The 22275-nt window shown below is 46.1% G+C and overlaps 1 protein-coding gene across 3 annotated transcripts in view; it reads right to left on the minus strand.

Annotated features, from left to right (window-relative positions):
• Positions 1-22275, minus strand: part of CPNE7 (copine 7) — a 1149025-nt gene that overhangs the window by 212056 nt on the left and 914694 nt on the right. For all 3 annotated transcript variants that reach the window (XM_069635582.1, XM_069635584.1, XM_069635583.1), the window contains exon 8: positions 19883-19981. In XM_069635582.1, the coding sequence (XP_069491683.1) occupies positions 19883-19981 (99 nt within the window). The remainder of the gene's footprint in view (positions 1-19882; positions 19982-22275) is intronic.

Below are 22275 nucleotides of genomic sequence, written 5' to 3' on the forward strand. Positions count from 1 at the left end.
GCATCCTATACATATCTGATATGCACTCTTTGTAAAATAAAAGGATGGTTTTGATCACATTTGCTCTGTCAAGATAATCAGCTGAGAAATGTATTTAGGACATTGCAATTGAAGTTAAAGTACTGGGGTGGCCTAACTAAGCTTTCAGTTTTATTTCTTCAAATCCTGGGTTGAAAGGCTGTTTCACTCCACAATGAGATATTCAGAACTAGACAATTATTGACAAAGCTTTTGAAGGAGATCATTGTGAGTACCATTTGTCAAATTTAATAACCCCAAATTCTTTTTTTTTAAATACATGGAAGACATTTAGGGATATTTCTGGCATCTGAGCAGAGATCGCTTTGTTTTTGGAAATCAAAACAAATGGAATTATTTTGATCCATTTTAGACAGATATTCTTTCAGATGGGTCGATGAAACTGTGGCACAATAGGGGTAGAACAATTGTGAGATGATAGTGGAATCAAAACTTTTGAAACTCTTAAAAACAATTTGAAATACCATTCAGGAATATCTTTAAGTAATTACAAATTGGAACTTTTATTCAAAATAGTCTGAAAAGTCATGAAGCCTTGATGGACGACCCACTTTTGACACTACTCTATGGGATTGACTGCATTGTGATTATGGGGAACATCATCCATTTCACCATCCCCCATCCCAAGAGTCACAGACCCCTGACAGTTCTACCTCCACCTGCTCTAGCGCGTAGCTCCCGCAAGCTGACAAAATAAAACTTCCTTCCCTTCCTTCCCTTCCTTGACGTCCCCATTCTCAAGCCCCCCTTCTCCAAGGAGCCCAACATCCTTGCAGAGTTTGAATAGCGAAAACCATCAGCCACTCGAACGAGTCATTCAACCCCGAGTTACTAGAACTCTGAAACAAAAAACAGCTTGCCCAATCAGCATGGTGAAAAATAAAATCTGACGCCACGAGAACAGATTTTACCACGGTAGCCAAAGTGTACAAACAGGCGATTATTCTGACAAAATCCACCTCTGTCAATCAGAGAATCGTCAATGCTTAGTCAGTCTCAAGAGAAATCTTCACCATCTTCATGGAACTAGAGACCCTGTTCGCCACCCCTCAAACCCTTACCAAGGATGTAGCTTGGTGCACTAATATCCAGTATGCCATGCTCAACAAAATTGACCTACTAAACAAAAAAATGTGCACCCTGCACACACCCCTACACACAGATATAGCCCCTACAAAGGACACATGCACCACGGATTGCCCGACGTTCTCATTCAAGGTGGTCTTGGAACACAAAGTTATCTGCATCCTGAAAAACCTCAAATCTTCAAAATGCAGAGGTGATGTCTGTGTTGCCACGATCATCAAGAACTGCTCAGAAACCCTTGCGCCCTTTATCACAGGCTTTATCAAAGCCTCCTTTTCCATTGGATGTGTCCCATCTAGCCTTAAGGAACCCTGCGACCGTCCCCTACTAAATAGACCCTTTCTAGGCCCCACTGCCCCTAACGATTATAGGTCCATCACGACAGTCCCCTACTTGCTGAAAATTCTCAACAGAGGTGATTACCTGCAGGCCCAAAAGTTCATAGAAACCAACCACATACTAGTCCTACATCAATCTGGATTCTCCCCCAGATACGGCACTGAATCAGTGCTGGTAGACTTAAAAAAACAGATGGGCAAGATCAGGAACAGGGGAAGTCAGCCCTGCTCCTCCTTCTAGACCTATCAGCAGCCTTTCAATCTAGTGGATTACAAAATTATTTGCCACCACCTCTCCACCAATGCACTTAGAGTAGCCCTCAGCATCCTGAAAATGGAACACATCTCCGCAGCGAGGAGGGAAGTCCACTGGCTGCCTATTAGGGAGCTTGTTATATTCAAAACAATGGCCATCACTCACAAGTGCCTCACCAACAAGGCCCCCCCTTATCCCTCCCAAAAGATTGTCAGAGCCAGCTCCGACAGTCTCACCAGAACACTGTATGTCCACCGTCTCCTCTTACCCAAAGGCAGACATGCCAAAGCGGGAGAGGTGAGATTTCCCTTCATTGCAGCAAAGCAGTGGAGCTCCCAGACCCCACCCTGAGAGCGGAACCCTCCTACCGTGCATTCCACAAGGCACTCAAAACATGGGTGTTTGAATAACCTAAGCATTTTTGTCACTAATGCTACTATCTGGCATTGCACAAACTACCCAATGTACCCTGCTTTACTTGACCTTCACCATGACATGATATGATATATGATATGATATGATATATGATATTTTATTTATATTGCGCCCATACACAAGTGTTTCACAGCGCGACCAAGCAAAGGGAGGGGAACCAGGGAGAACAAAACAACGATATTACTAGGCCCAGTGACATTAAGAACGCACAAATGTATGGAAAAGGGGAAAAGTGTGTGAAAGGGGGAGAAGTGGAAAGTGCGGAACAGAGAAGAGAACAGAAATAAATAATAAGTGCAATAAATAAATAATAAAGGCAGCAAAAAAGTGGTAGTGCAGCCAGCAAATGGCAAGTGCATGAATAGTCAGATAGGGTATATCTCATAAGTGCAAAAGAAGAATGGGGGACTGTATGGGCACAGATACAGATCCCAGTGCAAGGGGTGGCCCGGAGGCAGTGCAGGAGGGAGGCAGGGTGAGCATGTACCTGGGCCTGAAGGACAGAGGGTGGCCAGGTGCATGGTGCCGAGAGAGAAAAACAGATCAGCAGGGGAGAGGAGGGGTAAAGGCGGAAGTTTGCTGTGTTTACAGCAGCAGACTGGGTAACTCTGATAAGTGCAGAAAAATAAGAAAATGGTGGGGGGACTGCATAGGTACAGATACAGTCCCCGGTGCAAGGGGTGACCAGGAGGCAGTGCAGGAGGGTGCAGGGTGAGCAGGTACCTGGGCCCTGGGGAGCAGAGGGTGGCCAGGTGCACAGTGCCAATAGAGAGCAGATCAGCAGGGGAGGGAGGGAGGGAGTGAAGGCAGAAGCAAAGAGGAAGGACTTGAGGTGCTTCCGGAACCGGAGATGGTTCTCCTCAAGTTTCAAGGAGGCCAGGAGGCTGTTCCAAAGGGAGACCCCAGCCGAAGACAGATATCTGCCCCCAGCCCGTTTCTTTGAAAAACGACTGACCCTGAGTGAGTCAGAAGTAGAGGAGTGAAGGGCTCGAGAGGGGAGGTATTTACGGAGGGATAGTTGAAGGTATTTTGGACCCAGGCACCAGAAAGCCTTGTGGACAATGCAGGGGGTTTTAAATGTAATCCTTGCATCCACTGGGGGCCAATGATGGGATTTCGGAGCTGGAGAGATACAGTCCCAGGACTTGAGGCCAAGGACAAGTCTCTCAGTCCAGTTCTGCATGAGTTGTAAAGGACGGAGAGTGGAGGCAGGTAGATTTAGAAAGAGGCTGTTACAGTAGTCCAACCTAGAGAGAGCCAGAGCTTGGGAGACAGTGAGCTTCTGAGGGAAGGAGAGGAAAGGCAGAGTACCTCTACGGAGGTGCAGTAGGAAGTTTGACTTTTTAGAGACGTCAGAGATGTGTGCAGAGAAGGAAAGTGTAGAGTCAAAGATAACCCTGAGATTCTATGCTCGCAGGCAGGGTTAGAAGGAGGGCCAAGGGAGGCCGGCCAGAGAGTGAGGGGAAAGGATAGAGAAGGTGTACCAATGAGGATGATCTCAGTCTTGTTGGCATTTAGACAAAGATCATTGGCGGCACACCAAGTTTGAGTGGCGATTAGGCAATCAGAGATGAAGGAAGGAGAGGAGGTGTCTGAGGGAAGTCTGAAAATTAGTTGGGTGTCATCAGCATAGCACTGGAAGTTTGAGCAGAAAATTGAAATGCAGTAGGCAAGAGTTGCCAGGTATTGGTTGAAAAGCCAGGGTGAGAAGTTAGACCCCTGGGGAACAGCACAACGTAGACAGGGAGATAGAGGGTAGGAAGAACCCATTTTCTTGAACATATGTGACTGGTTTCTGTAACAGAGCCATGTTGCTTTTGGGCTGTTGTGCGTTTTATGAATGAATAAAATAAAATAAATATCAAGCTCTTTATTGACATTTTGCAATGTCACACCTTAATGAACTAAGACACTAATACTAATCAAAACTTTTGGGGAAGACGTTCCTAGGGAAGAAAAAGACAAATTCATCCACTCTCTTCATCACAAAGTAATATCGGGAAAACATAAGGCTTTCCGATATAAAAGGTTTTAGGATTTCTGCATTACAAAGGAAAACCTTCAGCAATGGCGTAAAACAAGCTCTTACATGTGTCTGAAGTGCCGCTTACCGGGAGAAAGATTGGCAAAACTGCTAATCATTTTTGCACTAAATGCAGAAAACAGAGGTCAAGATTAGTGATTGAGCATTCTTTACTTTACCATTGTTATAATAGAGGTTGTGAAACATGACAGAGTTTGGAGGTATTTCAGAGGTAAATCCTCTGAAATATCACCAAACGGATTTACAGTTACCACCACTTGGTCAGGTGAAATTTCCACCTGATTACAAGTGGTGGTAGTGGTGTAAATCTCCATTTATTTTGGGTCCGTTCGACCCAATGCAGCTTTTTTTTGCGGAAATACCGAGGCATAATTACCACTGCTGTAATTCCGCCAATTCTGCCAATTTTGGGGCGTTGAGTGACAAGATTTACCTCCAGGGATTTGCTGGAGGTAAATCTTCCACTCAAAGCCAAAACGCATAATTTGCCATAGTGGTAAAATTGAAGGTGACTCATTTACCTCCAATTTTACCACTTAGCACCATACTCCTAATGAGGCCCAATGTACTTGGATGCCTCCTTTTAAGGAAAGGATATTCTCTTTACAAAGATTTCTTTCAAAATGAGCAACTATTTTTCTTCTTTTGCAGTGACCAAAATGGATCCATGGTGTATTACCACTAGCTAGCTTTTCTGAGGCCCGGCTTTGACACTCGCCTTGTTCAGGGGACACCATAGCAATCCCCAGTCACCTGCCACGCCCTATTCCGATTCCTCTCACAACTGTGCCCCTTTGCTTTGTGCCCCTTTGCTCTGACCCCAACTCTCCTCTCACAAATGTGCCCCTTTGCTCTGACCACAACTCTCCTCAGCATCGAAACCCAACCTCTTCCCCATGCACAATCTCACTTTCATCACCCTCCTAACTTTCCCGGCCCGCCACCGTCTTTTCCTGCTCTTTCTCAGGCACGTGTGATTAGGGACTGCAGTATTTCCTGACAGGCCGCCATTCGGCAAAGGTGGTGCTGTTGGGAAATATATTGTGTTGAAAATGGGCTGAACACCTAAAACACCTCAACGATTTAGTGTAGTGCTGTTTTCTATGCATAAATTCCTCTCAATGGGTCCTTTTCTTTTCTTTCTTTTTTTCCTTCCTTCCTCTAGCGCTGCTTAATCCAGATCAATTTTCACCTTCCCGTTGTTTGCTCTGCTCTCACTGATTATTTTATTTGGTCAGTATCTACATTTGATCTTTCTAATCGTGTCAAAGCATTGCTTAGTTGATGGATGGCTAATCCGTTTCTAAACCCTAATGTTTAAAAAAACTTTTTTGGTACATTTAATTCAGAAATGTAACAAACATGAAGTCTTTCTTCTAACAACCACATTAGTACCAGACAATAAGGGCCGGGAGGATAGCTCAGGGGCAACACGTTTTTCTTGGAAGCACGACAACGCATAGCAACACAAGTATCCAATCCTGGTCTCACGCTTAGAAACTGGTCTCTGGTATTAAGCGTGTTATAAAAGAACAATTATAATTCTAAGTAATCATTGACAGGTGACCCAAATCCCCAAATACTGTGGTTCTCATCAGTCAATCTAGCATGAACTAGTGTGGGAGGAGAGCACAGGGTAAGCAGCATTTTTAGGAAGCTGCTGCTGTCACCCGTCCAGGGAGGGTGGTTCACCAAGGAGTGCAGCCTCCCAAGGGTAAGGGTTCATCCATGATTTTCACAAACTGTGCCCAGAATTCAGACAACGAGTAGCTAGTAATTGAGCAAAATAAATGCATAACCTGGGACTGAGTAGACAGGCAATACCGGCAGCGGAAACCTGGTGGTCTTTATGTTGGATTTCTTAGCGCGTCGCTTGGATCAAGTGCTACAGTAATTTGCAGCAGTGCTCAGCCAGTTCACATTGCCTACCAACGCACTGCCCAACTCAGCAGTTCTGGTTATTTTTACAGTATGCAAAACAAAAGCAGTGAAGGCTGGAAGGTTTAGAATGAATCTTAACCTCTGGCATTGCTCTGGGCAGCCCAGCAGACCATCTTTCGTTGGGGTGGGACAAGGTCTGATTTGCATATGGTCTTTCCCCTTCAGTAATGGCTTGGCAGGCTGAAGAATGATGAACTGGAGGGTTGCCCCGAGCAATGCCAGAGGTTAGGATTAATTACAAACTTGCCAGCCATCACCTCTTTTGTTTTGCAAATTTATACAGTATGTACATTCCCTGGAATCGAGCCCTGTGTTGTTATCTGTTTGAAAACGCATTTAAAGATAATAGTGTCAACACTGGCAGGGTCAATCGAACTGGCATTGCTCGGTCCCAAAAGACAGGTGGTTTCCAGGGGTGTGTCCTATCTATGAGTAACCAGTGCAATGGAAATGAAGGGTGCCTGACTGCCTATGTGCGTCTAAGTACTTTTACACCCCACTGCCTCCCCACACAAGGTGTGTGGAAAAAGTCACAAATTGCTGAGTACATAGTACGAAGAATGCACTTAGAGCCTGTGGGTAACACGTTCACTGGAATGAAGGCCAATGTGTACATGCTGTTAGGTTGCAAGAGTGGCATGCCCCATACAATAAGTCTGTGCTTAGCTCAAAAACACAGTGAAATACTGCCTGGCATCACTTTAAGTAGGCAGGACTGGTACATAATACACGGAATGCACTCAGCAGTGTCTATTGGGGAAAACCCCATTAGTAGCGATGCTCAAGACCTCCTTCCTAGTTCATTGAAGGGTTTACTAGGCAAACGGTTCAGCCTCAGGTCCACTAAAGCAACGCCAATGTGCTTGAAAATGGCAATGGGATGCAAGCCCTGCAACCCCGGCTGAATCTTGAGCGGCAAGGAGACACCTTTTGGCAAAATGATAGACAGCTTAACGGATAAGTGTATCGGCTATTTATGAGCGATATATTTGGACCAAAATAGTGGCAAGGTGTGTTGGTGAGGTGGCTTTTTCGGTCAATAGAAAAGAGGGATATGTTGTCTTATGTTGTAAAAATCTGAATTTATAATGCACCCATCAGCCCTGTAGTGGTCTTACGGCACCTGACCTTGTCCGAGAAGTTGTGTATAGTGACTCCACCAGGGTGTTGTCAGACCACGGTCTATGGATAAGAAGAAGAAGGGTATGGGACGAGGAGGTGATGAAAATGGGGAATTAACAAGCAATTTTGTAGGGGAAAAGCACATGAGGTGATAAAGTGAGATCATGGTTGTGTTAGTTTGCATGCAAGTTGCTTAACTGCGATAGTTATTGCTAAGCATGAGAAAAAGTCAGGAATGTGCACCCCATATTACAAGCAAGACTTAACAGTAATGCCAGTATCTAGACCAGACGATACCTAGTGCTAAATATGGTTGGTGTGGGCTAGCGAGATGGACTTGAGAGGTTCTCACGAAGGCCCTAGTAGCATGGAGGAATTCACCATTTTAGTATGCAAGGAACAGTCCCTCTAACAAGGAAGACCACTGAGTTTTCCCTGTTGACAGAAGTGTTGGTGCCCAGAGTTGGACATGTGTAGATGAATGCATGCATAAAACAAGATTTGTAAAAATGTCACTCTCACTTGCCATATGTGTGCATAGTGTATTTAGTCTGCAGACAGCTTTGAGAAGCTACATAGGGAGAGTTCACAATTTCCCTTAGTCCAGCTCCCGAATAGAACACGTATTTATAATTATTTTATTTTATGTATTGTTCATTTGTAATGCGCCTATACACAAGTGTTTTGAGGTGCAGCAAGGCATGAGGGGGAGACAGGATTTAGAAAAGTTGCGATCCTAATAGGCCTTGCGACATTCAGATCATGCAAGTGCGGTAGCGAGAAGTGAAAGGGGGAAGGGAAGTTGGAAGTGCAGGAACTGGGTGGGAGAGCCCATGAGAAGGGGAGTGTCATGGAGGCCAGGTGGACAAGGCCAGGGGGAAGAAGAGAATGAAGGCAGGAGGGGAGGTTCAACTAAGTGCAATTGAAGGTGGCTGGAAGGCTACAATGGGTGCAGGCCAATCAGCTAAGTGTAGGAGGGGGGTGTGAGGGCAAGTGGAGGATGAGGGTACGGAGGGGGTCAGGAGAATAAGTACAGAGGTAGACTGGGTAGGGGAGGGTCTTACACCCTGTAAGACTCTGAAGGATCCAGGCCACCAGTCTCAGGCAGAGTGGACATTAGCAGGGAAGGAGGAGGTGGGGTGGGGGGTCTTGAAGAGCTACCAGAACTTAAGGAGATCCGGCTCAAGTCTGAGAGGAAAGGGAGGCCATTCCAGAGGGAGGCACCTGATATGATATGATATAATATGGTATTTATAACGCACCTATACAAAAGTGTTTCAAGGCGAGAAGAAGAAATCTACCACCCACTTTCTGCTTGGAAAAACGTCTGATTTGCAGAGAGTTGGAACTAGACCAGAGAAGGGCTGTAGTGGGGAGGTATTTAGGGAGCAAGAGTTGGATGTAGGGTGGCCCCAGGCCCCAGAAAGCATTGTGGATGATGCAGATGGTCTTGAATTTGATCCTCACAGCAACCGGGATCCTGTGGAGATGTTTAAGGGCTGGAGAGACGCAGTCCCTGGGTTTGAGCCTAAGTATAGGCTTCAAGTTCTCTTTTAAAATCACAAATCAACAATCTTAAGGTTCAATATTTGTAGATAGATTTGTGGAGATTTGAGGGCAATCTGAAAGATCCTCAAAAACCGCAAATATTTCCTTAAATCCCAGAAAGAAAGTTTGAGGAGACTGTAGACCTGTTTTGGGAAATTTGTTCATGGCTTCTTACCAGCAAGGGACTGAAACTCTTGGCTTAGATCAGTCAGATATTCTACTCAAGTAACATGTAGGGGCTACTGAATCCCTGGATAAAGATGGTAAGGTATCTAAAATATGACATGACCCGGATGCTTGCGCAGTTCCTGCATGGTTAGCGGTACCTTCCATCCCGGACCAGTGACCCATTGATGCACCAGTGTGGTATATGAAGCCAGTTCCTTTATGGACCTTGGCCACCTGCCCGGGGGCATCTTCTGAAGTAGGGGGTTATACGGTCCGTGCAACATTTCTCGTGTGGGTTAAAAAGTTCTTCAACACGTGAGGTGACTTCCCGAGGAGGAGGCATCCCGAAGGTCTCCCAGCATGCTAGTCTGCAGAGGAGAGAGTGTCTTGAAAAGGACCGACACACGTCGTAGCGTGCCGCACATGACTTTGTCCCCAACAGGTGAGGCAGTAAATACGCACATAGGCAGAAGAAAAACCTTGCAGACAACCCGCACAGCACCAGAACTCATTGGACATGAGACGCAAGGGACTCTTGAAGTTGGGTGCAACTCGGCACAGCGCCATCGGTTGGTTCCATCAAGTACAATGCTGCGAAGGGGACTACTGACGGTTGGGTGGGGACTGCTGGGCAGGTGCCGTGCAGGGGCGTGACTGCTGCGCCTTTCAATAACTACCCAGAAAGATCTAGAATATGCAGCCGTGCTACGGGCTTATCACTAGCTGTGTTGGTACCAACAGATTTCATCTAAGATCCAGGATAACACAGTAGGACATAAAAGGTAACTGATAGAAAGTGTGTTCATGTATGCCTGGCCTAATTAAATGTTTTCAGTTGCTTTCTGGGTGGTTGCTTCTTTTGTCAGTTAATTTGGCAGCTATGTCCATAACGTAACTGCCTGAGCAGGGAAAGATCTGTCTCCCCATTTCACTTATGATTTTTCAGGGTGGAAGCAGGGCTAGAAGATTTAGATTCACGGAACGCAGAGAATAGTGAGGAATACATGCTTTACATTTTTGACATTTTTTGGACAGAAACCCTAATTCATTTTGGATTGATTCAAGACTGGAGGTGAGCATTATGATTCAACTTCTTTCATTCTAATCTAGTCTTCAGCAGTTTCAACACTTCAAACAGAAAACAAAACAAACTTTCAATCTTTATGAGTTTTCTTTTTTCTTTTGAAACTACATTTCCCTTCTTTCGAGTCCATTTCTGTAGTCCATTTTATTTCTTCTCTGTAGCCCTCTCAGCTACTTCCTGCCCGCAGGCTCCACCTCTTCTTTGCTGCTCTTCAGCACAGATAAGTGGTGTTTTACTTTGCTGTAGAGCTATATTAAGAACTTCTACATATCTCTTGCTAATGCAATCGTATTGAGCAGTTGCGCGTGAGATTCAGTGTGTGGTAAATATAGCGAGCTGCTTACATAGTTTATTTTACTTGTCTGGCCCGTACGGGGTTATCTGGACCCGTTCTGGGTACTGTAATCATGGCGGCCGTAGCGATCACTGCAGTGCGCCGAGCACGTCCCGTGCAACATTAGCTGCAATCTCAGGGTCTCGCTTGGCCACCCTGAGTAGAGTAGCCAGTGACCCCTCCCTTGAAGGGGAGCATTGGAGCTCCTATTCCGGTTTCACTTTCAGCCGCAGCACGGAGATGAAAGTCCTCCGACCATACTCTCTCTCGCCATCTCCTTGCGAGAGCATCATCAATAGGCACACAAATCTCTATTTGCATTACAGAGCCGGAGCAGCAGCCGGGCCACCAGAGCACATGGCGGGCCTCCGTGATTGACTAGCAGGAAGCCAGGATCACCAGAACACGCCGCAGAGCTACGGGGCACGAACAGGAGCGCTGCAAGCAGGCCTCTGGTGTTACAGAAGACTGAGCAACCCCTACACTAACAAATGTTAAAGAGGGGCAGTGGAGTTTACGATAAACAAAGACATTTGGAGAAAAAAATAAAAATAAACTGACTTTTCTGAAAATAATTTATAAGGGTAAAGAGCTGTGACAGCTGAAGTATTTTGGTGCAATATTAAATACAGCCAGCGGTTGCTGGGGGTGCAGACAACGCTGACACTGAGTTTGATCCCGGCGGAAGAGCATAGCTGCCTGCACTAGTTCAGGCACAGGCACACAGCACCGGACAGTAGCCCTCCAGCCTACAGTATGTACAAAACGAGTGGAGCAAAGAGGAGCAGGCAGAGAGCGACCTGTCGCTCAGTTTTAACCAGGTGCTTTGGAACTCACTACTGAAAGCTGTGGCAGAAGGGTGAGGCTGATTCAAGAGAAACTGGCCACCCTAAAATGTATCCTAGGGCAGAAAAATAAAAGCACCCATGGTCTTAAGGAGGGCACATCCCAAAGGTCACCACCGCAAAAGAGAGCCTTCAGGGGAGAAAGACGATCCTGGAGAGGAAATCCTCTTTTACTCCCCCGGGTCCACGTCATGGGGTAGACCAACAGAACCCAGAGGCAGCTGACACCTTTGGTAAGCTAAAAAAATCCTTCCTCCAAAGGACAGCAGTGCCGAGCCTCCTAGGGGAAGACAATATGAGCAACACAGACGAGGACGCAGGCGAAGAATCGCTAGAGGTGTCCGTGTCCTTCCTGGATGAGGAGAACAAGCAAGAGCCAGCTCCCGTCGGATGCAAGAAAGCCAGGAAGAAGAAGCACCTACAGGTGCAGGAGCCTGACAAGTCGGACATGCTCGATCCGGAGGATATCCAGAATCCTAGGTCCTCAGACTGGCAGCCCTCGCTGAGAGTTGCCAAGTACATTGCGCTGAACATTAGGAAAGCCCTGAATAAAGATACCATGGCACGCATGAAAGTGGAATGCCCTTACCCAGATCTGGCAGGAAAAGTGACAGAGGTGCCCGAACTTGATCCTAAAATGCTGACTTTCGTAATAAAGGCCTCTAAGGACCTCAGACAAGGAATGGACATGTCCTGGAGAAGCTGCCAAGACAGGTTGCTGGACATCACCGGCCGTTGGCAAAGATAATGGATCTGGCAGAGTATGCTAGAGACACCTGAAAGGAGGGACAGGTGAAGACCATGGCAAGCTGGGCCCAAAGTGCATATGCCTCCTGAGCAACGCAAACTGTGCCATTTCCTCAAAGAGGTGAAGAAGCCTACTGTTGATAATTGACCTGAAACTGAGCCACTTATGAAGCCGGTGAAGCAGTGCAAGGTTCCCAATTCTGAGAGGCTTTTGGCAATGAGATAGGGAGGTTTGTGGGCACATATGCCTCACTGGAGAAGGCTCACGCCTCCATAAAGAAAATCTGTCACAGCATAGTTTTTGCCGGGACCAACCGCTATTGGGGCTAAGTGGGCGGTCGCTTTTCGTCGTCATGCATACACCACGGGGGTAGCTCCCAATACTTGGAATCTAGACAACAAGACTCCTTCTTCCCTTCCAGAGGAAGGAGCACTACAGGTTGTAGGGGAAGAGGAGCGCGTTGCTCACAAGGACCAATCTTAGGTAAGAGAGACACAGAGTACTTATCCCCCAGTGGGAGCGGGGACATTAGAATTTTGGCCCAGCTGGTGCACGCTGTCCAGCGATGCATGGGTGCTGCAAACAGCAGGCATATTTCACATAGAGTTCGACAGCCCCCTTCTCAGGTAGCACAGCCACACCCCATGGTCCGGTCTCAAGCAGAGAAACACTCCTCCACAACAAGCTCTCACAGCTCATGCAGAAAGGTGCCATAGAGCGCAGCGGCACACAGGGCCCCTTACTCGTCAGCAATATGTGCCTGGTTCACAGGAAAGAGAAGGTTTTTCCAGTGATAAACCTGAAAGAGCTCAATGGCTGGGTAATATACAGGCACTTCAAGATGGAAGGCATTCACCAGCAAGAGATATTCTTATAAAAGGCAACTGGCTAGCCAGGAAACACTTGCAAGATGCCTACCTGTCGATCCCGGTGGTGCCGTAATACCACCCATTCCTAGCATTCTGGTGGGAAGGGCAAATCTGTCAGTTGAAGACACTGCTGTCCAGGCATGCCTCCGCCCCTTGGGTGTTCAGCAAACTGATGAGGCCAGTAGCAGCAGCCATCAGAGAAAAGGGGATTCGTATAATAATGTATCTAGATGATATCCTTCTTATGGCAGACAACAGGGAGACGTTGATGTACCAAGTAGGCTGGGAGAAGTACCTTGTGGTGTTGCTAGGCTTTCTGATAAATCAGAAGAAGTTGGATACGTCCCCAGCCAAAAGGATAGACTTTCTAGCCGTCGTGATAGACACAAAGAGAGCAATGCTGAAACTTCCGGCGAAGAAGGTAAGGGATATCAAGAAGGAAATCAGAGCCTGTCTGGACAAGGGGTTCCTCTCACTCCACTCGCGCACGAGGATTGTGGGACAATTAGCGGCTTGCATCCAAGCAATATTCCCAGGGCCCAGTGTCGGATCAAACCCTGTGCAGGCCCCTAGGCAGTCAAAATGTACCCCCCCTCGTAAATTATCTCCTAACACGTTTTTAATTTTCTGCAGTGCTTTATTTTGATCCATTGTCGTGTGGCCCCTAAAAGGAGTGGGTCCCCTAGGCCAGTACCTACTTGGCCTAATGGATATTTTGGCACTGCCAGGGCCCTTACACTACAGAGCTCTGCAGAGATTAAAGATCAAGCATCTGAAGTAGGGTCTCATATATCACCAGTTGGTCCCCCTGGACCAGGAATCCCACACAGAGCTGTGGTGGTGGCTACAGAACATGGAAGCGTGGAACGGAGGTGCTGTTTTCTGGGACACCCCAGACCTGATCATAGATTCAGATGCAAGCAAAGCTGGTTGGGGTGCTCGATGCGGCGTCCTGGAGACAGCGGGCAAATGGGCACCCGGGGAGCTGGAGCTACATATAAACTGTCTAGATCTATTAGCTGGTGTCTTTTGCGATCAATGCTTTTACAAAAGACAGAGTGGACTGATGCATTATTCTGTGGATGGACAATGTCTCAGTGGTCAGGTACATCAATCACCTTGGGGGGATGAGGTCCAGACACCTGGTGAAGTTGGCGAAGGATTTTTTGCACTTCTGCCTACAGTCCGGAATTTCAGTGATGGCCGAATATCTCCCAGGATGGCTCAACGTAGTAGCGGACTGGAACTCCCATTACCTGACAGACTCCAGCGACTGGAAGCTGGCCATGTGCGGTTTTCAGCAACAAGATCAGCTGTGGGGGTTGATCCACTCGGACCTGTTTGCATCCAGGCTGAATGCACAGACACCCAGGTTTTTCAGCTGGAGATTGGACCCCAGCGTGTGATACACGACGTGTTCCTTCAAGACTGGGGACGGGGAGTGCATTATGCAGATTAAAGAAGTTGAAGTATAATGCTCACCTTTGTGTCTTTAATAGAATCAATACTCCCTGCGCTACTAGCAGGGAGAATCGCCAGTACAGTTGTTTTAATGGAGGTGACCTATGGGCTTTTCTAGAAGTTTAAGAAGAATTCTTGCTAAAGACTTTTAGATCCTGTGAAGTCTTAAAATTAAGCAACTTGAAATAAATATAATTGCACAAATCAAGCCAAGATGATATAAAGGTGTTTGAACATGGTGCCTAGAGGGGAAAAGATGGAATCATTTCTTACATTTGAAGATTGTGAGACCCAGATTACAGATATCGTTCACCGGCAAATGTTGAGCATCTAAGACATCAGGCCAGAACAAAGGGTTCAGAATTTAGAGGTGGGAGCCGAACGTAAGCAATAATGCTTTTTAGCCTATCACAGTCCATCCATCCGGTGCTGACATGCCCACTAGCACCCTGGAAGGGGGCACTGGCCAATGAGGATACTTGAAATGCGGGCTCGATTGTATGGTACAAACCTGCATTCTGAGCAGCTTGGATAGCCAGCGCCCCCTTCCCTTCATCACTCGCCCTTCCCCCTTACCTCTTAACAGTGATGTAGTTTCCTTTGTTGGTGCTAAGATTGTGTGTGTTTTTTTTTTTTTTTTTTTTAAATAAACTTACCTTCGCTGTGCAGCGCCAGGCCATGCAGTAGTATCCCCAAAGTCCATTTACAATGTTGATGATGTCACAGTAATCAGGTTACATGTCTTTATAACGAAAACTTAAATAACAAAAACTCTTTCAGTGTATTAAAAATAATGAAACAAAATTCGAATTGTTTTCTCTTTTTTAATTTGTGGGGGTCCCCCCAAAACCCCCAAGTTCCCCCAACCCTTTTTAATCCCTTACCCAACCCCTATATATATTTTTACTAAAAATGTGATTTTTGTGTGTTATTTTAACTTCACTGAAAAACCTTGTGGTTATTTATTTTTCATTATAAACACTGTATGTATACCAGTAATCAACATTCATAACATACTTCGGGGACAGCACTACAGGGCGCTGGGCCCGTAGTTTTTTTTAAAGACACCATTAGCACCCTTGTAGGGATCTACACTGCTGCTAATGGTGAAATGCCGAGCGGCGGCAGGTCGACCCTATTGGTAACAGCACTGCTGCCCTCATTAAGGGGCCCTTCCTTCAATCGGACCCTTAACTTGGCAGCGGGCTGTAACCGACAGGGACGACCCTCCAGCTCAAGGCATATCAACCCTGAGTGATACATTGATATGACTAACACCAGCAACACGTTTGCCTTGGGAATGCATGTGAGTGGGGGAGTGCTCAAGGATATCTGCAGAGAACACAAGTAACCCCCACCTCAGCACATTATGTGTGGGGGCTGGAGGAGAGGGAGCAAGACGGCCTATGTAACAGCATTGTATTTGGAGGAAATACATAGGTTAAATGAATCATGTCTTCTTATCCATGCAATGGCCATATTTTATAGGTTGAATGAAAGAGGCAAGTGGGCACCACCACTATTAACACGTAAAGGTCTTAAATAAGGAAGATAGATTCTAGGGAGTACCCAAGAAAGCCGACGTGGCTCCATTGGGTGTGCGTATAACTATAGTAGAGACTGAAGTACGGAACTGTAGTGCTGTGTGCCCGCTCAGCGACACCATTGTCTCTGCCAAGTTTCTCAGAAATTCAAATCAAGCAAAACCTGTAATGTGTAATGTGTGAGCTTGCCATATATATCTTGTATTCTTCTCGAACAGACAATATCGCAGAAGCAGATATGAAAATACGTTTTGCCAGTAGTTTCTTTTCACTTTTCGTCTCACGCTTGAACATTTCTCTTTTTTCCATACTAGCATTTCTCCTTCATGGTTTTTCACTTGTTGATATTTTAGTCACTCTTAATTGATTTTTGAGGCTGGACTCATCTGTCCCTTTGGACAGGTATGATATGTTTTTCTACTTGATGATATGTATACAGCTACTGTTCATTTGTTTGGAGGGATTATTTTGCTCATGGTTATTAGGTTTCCTTGACTTTTTTTAGAGTGGTCCTGATGAAGGATGTATTTCCGAAATGCATTCGCCTGTATTTTCATGTCTGATTCTGTGATATTGACTTTTAAATTTAAATCTAGACATGGTTAAGCATCAGGAAGTAAGTAGCAAGCCATCCACTGGTGGATGTTGGTCCCTCAATTGGTTAGGCTTTATGTGAGAAAGTGTGGGAGTAGAAGGAGAACAAAATATTAACATTATCTGGAAAGGAGTGGACAGAGAATTCAAGGGAGTTTCTAAAATAAGGAAGGGGGTGACATCTTGGAATAGTTCATGTGCCCAAGAACTAAGCCTTGGGGAGCATGTAGTAGGGACATGGAATAAGAATAGTAATCATTATTTTGGGGGGGACGATCTTTTAGAGAGTCTGACATGTCCACAAACATGTTTTTTTTATTTTTTAGAGCAGCCATCTCTGTTACGAAAATGACATGGTGGTGGGATTGGAAGAGTGTCGTTTTCCCTTCTTGTCGATTTGGGTTGAGGGCCTGCACAAAATGTCACTACTTGAAAGAGGTATTTTATGTAAGCAAAAGAAAATGAATCTGTATGAGGGAATCTGGAGGAGGATTCTGGAACTGGCACGATCTGCTTTGATCTATGCTCTGTTCGCCTGTTTGTTTGCATTTTTTTATTGTAAATACATTAATAAATGTGTGAATGCAAAAAAAGAATAGTAATCAAGTGATTCCATGTCTTTACATCTGATCATTTACCACATTATGCTTTTGCATTGGTGCATTTGCATCTGGATTATTTTTTAAGGCGGGGGTTGGGAGGCATCCAGACCCTCATCCCTTTTTGTTTTTTCACAAATGTTTGCTTGTTCCCTGAGCAAAACGTATGTAAATGCCCAAATGCAGATGCATAAAGATGCATCAATGTAACTGCATCTCACCCAACATTCTGTAGAGGATGAAAGGGTCTGTATTGGGTTTCTTGACAATAGAAGTGAGCACAAATGATGTAAAGCCAGAGGCAAGCCTCTGAGGTATGGGGGTTTGGTGGGACAGACAAGAAAAGTGAGCAGAAATGCTCTATAGCAGGAGGCAAGCCTCTGAGGTGTGGGGATTTGGTGGGGCAGACAAGAGAAGTGAGCACAGATGCTCTATAGCTGATCTGCTGGGGATGGTAGGGAGTAAGGCGGAGGAGGAGTGGAGCGAGTGTAGGCTAGGTGCGTGGAATGCCATGTGGAGGAAGCCAGGTGGAGAAGGATGCGCAGATCGTTTTGCTCGCCTCATGGTCCTACGTTGCATTCCGGTTGGCTGTAAGTGAGAAGACACAGAGGGACATACAGGGGCATAAGTGATGAGCTAGAAATTGTGCAAAGAGATTGGGATGGGGCAGTGGGCAGTAGCTGGAGTTTAAGGGACATATGAAGGATGTGAGAATAGGGTAGAGGAAATCCGGGGCTGGTATGCTTTTGAGGAGGGTTGAATTTGAATTAGTTTGTGGCATGCCTGGGCTCGGACTGTTGGTAAAGTGAGGAGAGGACTCCAGTGTGGCAATGTCCAGAACCTGGGCCCGGAGGTATCTGTGGAGCGTAGTCACTGAGGAGGACAAAGGACACAAAAGTGTCTGAATTTTTTCCTATGGAAAATGTCTATATAACTTACCGAGGATTCCCAGCCTGACGACGGGGAATATTCTAAGCATGTGAATCCATGAAAGATCCAATGCTGGAGAAAAGGGGATGCTGTCAAATGTGTGGGAGCAGGTGGTGAAAAGGGGCCTATTTAGCATGGTAGTAGTTAAGAGTGCCCTTTCTCATTGTGTAGCAGGTGTGGACAAATATGTTTGGTGAGTGGTAAAAGGCTCAGGTGTACTGTGGCATTGGGGTGTGTTCATTTTACATTCTGAGCAATACAATGAAGGACAATATGAGATCAAAAGCTAAAATAGGTTTGGTTTGCTAGTCTCCAATATGCACAATAAGAGGGTCCTGGAGGGGGACTCTTAGGTCAGGAGGCTGCGTGTGAATGGTGTGGTGTACGGAGTGTATGTCTTGGAGGTGATCGGGGCAACATAACTGTCAGGAGAGGAGAGGGAGGTGGTATGATGGTAGATCAGGGATATGATTGCAAAGAAAACTCGTGGAAGTGGGAGGTGAAAAATTGAAGTGCCTTTGGGGTCAAATAGAGTGTCATAGATGGGTTAGGATCTCCCATATCTAGGAGGATTGGGAAGAAGATGCAGGTTGGGGCCCATGGTACTGTGCGGGTATCGGTAGGGCCTAGGAAAAAGTGTTAAGAGAGCAGGATGCTGACTTGATTGTGGTGAGTGACCCTGGGCCCCATTACAACTCTGCCGGTGCAGTATTAACATGCCAGTAATTCTGTTTACTGCCACTTTAACCCATCGGCAGAGTACAAGTTTGCAGGGGGGCACCTGATTTACCTCCAGCCAAGAGCTGGAGGTAAGCCAGACACCTCACCAGCAAAACTAGCGGGTATTACAGGCAGCAGTATTACTGCTGTCAATAATACTGAAAAATCCTTCCATGGGACTCCATGGAATGGGGATTTACCACCCTTACCAGCACTCATAACCTGGCGGTAATTCCGCTGACTGATTGCTGGTAGCAGTGTTACAGGTTGCCGGTATCCTGGCAGTAATACTGACTGGATACCGGCAACCCCTGTCTTTGTGGAGTGGCAAGGTGGGCATTTAGGAGTTCATTGGGGTTCCCAGGGGCTATGTCAACATGGGAAGTTAGCTTTGAAGGGGCAGACATTTTTGGCCTGACATATCTAGCAAATGACCAACAACCAAACATTTGCGCACACAGTATGTTCCAAGAGTCACGGCTGCTCACATGAATGTCCTCCCTTGTGCTTGGGTGGTGTTACCCAACAATCAGTCAGAGGATGGGGGCTGGTTTGTGTCTTTTTTAATTAAAGGGCCCTGCCTAGGAAAGTGGCTTGGCAAGTGGAAAATGGAGAAGCGCATGCGCTTGTCTGTGTGCGCGCTCATCTGCAATTCATTAATGGCGGTGCTGCCCGGGAACCAATGAGAGGATGAGTCATGGTTGGGTCATGTGGTGGCTGATGGATGGAATGGAGAGCTGCAAGGCAGCAGGAACCGTGCTTGTCAGCCCTGGCCTAAATGCGCTGTTCAGGTACTCTTTGGGCCTGATTCATGGAAGTGTTTTATAATGGCGCAATCCCATAAGAAAACGTTCTCTGAATCAGGGCCGTTCCTTCATCAGCGGTGCTACCCGAATGGTGCCACGGCTTCTCTGACTAACATGTTACAGTCAGTTATCTGCCTCTTTCATGCACAGTGCTAGGTTACAATCTACACTAAAAATATAGGCCCACATAAATGAAAATAAAGAAAATGCAACTTGCTCTGCAAGGTTGAGTATTGCGAATATTTCTTCTAGCATTTCAAATTCAAACAGTTCCTCGTCATACGTTACAGTGAGAAGATGCCTATGAACTCTCACGCTCACGTCACGTGCACCGAGACTGCATGCCCTTCAAAGTACTGCAGTGAAAGCACCTTATTGTCCCCGATTGCTTTCTGCATTTCCTCGAATGTTGCATAGAACTCGCCAATGAAGTCGTGCTTTCCCCTGGAGTCGTAATCCCAGACCAGGCACTAGGGAGGAAAAAGCAGAAACAGGTCGATAAACTAAGATGGCGGCTCTACAGCAAGCAATACACAGTGAAGACAGAGAAGGTGCCAGAATGCAGAGAGTTAATAACCAAGTAAACAATACAGGAGCGGGTAGATTTATTCATGAATACAATCATTGCGAGTTTGGCAGGACAGGGAAAATGGTGGGAAAATGGCATTAACGGAATGAATGCCGCTTTACCTCCAAACATCATTGAATTTACCACGGCCAGTCAAGGAAAATCCCATGAAATCCCCAAGGAGTCCTAGCACTCCAAAATGGGAAGTTCACTACCATTAGTCCACTTGTGATCACGTCGAAAATCTGCAATGCCAAATGGCGGTAACATTAAAACAATTTTACAACTTAGCTGTAAATACCATCAAGTGGACGGTAACGAAATGTATAACCTTATTGCCTCCTGTTATCCTGTGACTATTCTGTGCATGTATGTTCCTGTACTGTTAATTTATCTATTGTGCAACTAAGCTGAGAACCTACCCGTAACCTTCGCGCCCTGATACCCTCGGGTCTGGAGCACATTACAAATGAATAAACAAACAAACAACTATTACAAACTCGTGATGAGGCCCAAAGAAAGAAGGCACGTGGGGGAAGGAATAAAGTTGAGAAGAAGAAAAGAAGTAAGGTGAGGGAAAGTGGAAGGAAAGAAGAGAGGAAGAAAGCGGAAGGGTTTGAAATTGCTGGGAGGCAGGGGATAGCAAAGAAGAGCCTAGTTAACTTGACACCAACAGCTACAAGGATCTACTGTATCCTCTTCAGGGCAGCTGGCACTGTACAAGCATACCCACGTGATATGACGTATTCGGAAATGAGCATGAAACAGAATAAAGGGCACATCTAGGAGGACCAGAGAAGTGTGTTGTAACACACATATTGGACACAATGTTACAGTTTGCATCACATTTTGTGTACACTATATGCTAGCTATTGGTTCACCAGGCGTAGCTCCTTCTAATCGGGCAATGCCTTATAACTAGGTGCTCCTGCTCATCAAGTCTTAACCTCGAAACCTGAAGAAGGGAAAAAGGGAATGGGAAGGGAAAGGGGAATGGGAAAAGGAAGGTGAAGGAATGAGGGAGGGGAAGGGGAAAGGGAAAAGGAAAGAGGAAGGGGAAGGGGGAAGGGAAAGGGGAAGTAGTAGAGGAAAGGGAAAGAGAGAAGGGGAAAAGGAAAGGAAAGGAAAGGAAAGGAAAGGAAAGGAAAGGAAAGGAAAGGAAAGGACGCATCTTTTAGTAATCGCATTTTTATGCTTCAACCCACCAAGTGGTAAAACCGGGAAATGGAAAAAAAGGAAATGTACATTGTACATTGAATGTTTAAAAGTAGATTGTACACAGAGAGAACTTTAAAGGGGAAGATGTGGTCAGTCGGTTATCAAGGCTGGATGTTAGTAAGACCAGCTCTAATCCATTTCACATGTTCAAGACATGTACAGTTACACATATCACCAACGACTACCCAAGCAGGGGCGGATTTGAGAATGAAGAAGTCTGGAGATTATGCTATAGATTGCACTTCTGAAATACAGTTTGGGCCCGGATAGAGTCAATTGTAGAATGTGTTGCGAATTGTATTTGGAACACTTAAACACTAGGAGCAGAGGATTGGCTGTACTTTCACTATATACTCCAATGTAAATCACCAAGCACTGGGATAATAACCCTGTATGCAGGTCTGCAGTTCATTGCAGTAAATGTCTCCTGGAGAGAAGATGATCTGGCTTTCATCCCATAGTGTGTTAGGTCATGGACTCAGCTGCATCCTGCTCAAGATATGTTAGGGAGTACCATGCAGCCACACAATAACCTTCAGAGTTTTACAAGGCTCAACACTCTCACCACTGCTCCTCAACATCTACATGACCCCTCACATCAACCTCATCAAAAGACATGGGGCCTCATTCTATGTTTGCTGGTCCAGAAACATGGGTGCCGGTAAGTTCACCGGCACCCTTGTTTCAGGACTGGCAAACAACGTGTTTGCCTGCTGTGGCCGCTGTGCCCAACAGGTCTGACCCTGCCGGGCGTAGCGGCCACGGTAGGCAAACACTTCACGGAAGCGCTAGCACCATTAACAACGGTGCCGGCGCTTCTGTGTCCCCACTACCATTGAGTCCTATGGGCCTCTAGCGAATGGCCACTTACAATTTACTGGCACCTCACTTCCCAGGCTGCCGGACTCGTATTGAGCCGGTGGCACCGGGAAGTCAAGCGCTGGTAAATGACTACAAGTCCGGTGGCAACCCGCCAGT

Source organism: Ambystoma mexicanum, chromosome 1q (assembly GCF_040938575.1).
Source record: "Ambystoma mexicanum isolate Mex_15411 chromosome 1q, UKY_AmexF1_1, whole genome shotgun sequence".
Lineage (NCBI taxonomy): Eukaryota > Metazoa > Chordata > Amphibia > Caudata > Ambystomatidae > Ambystoma > Ambystoma mexicanum.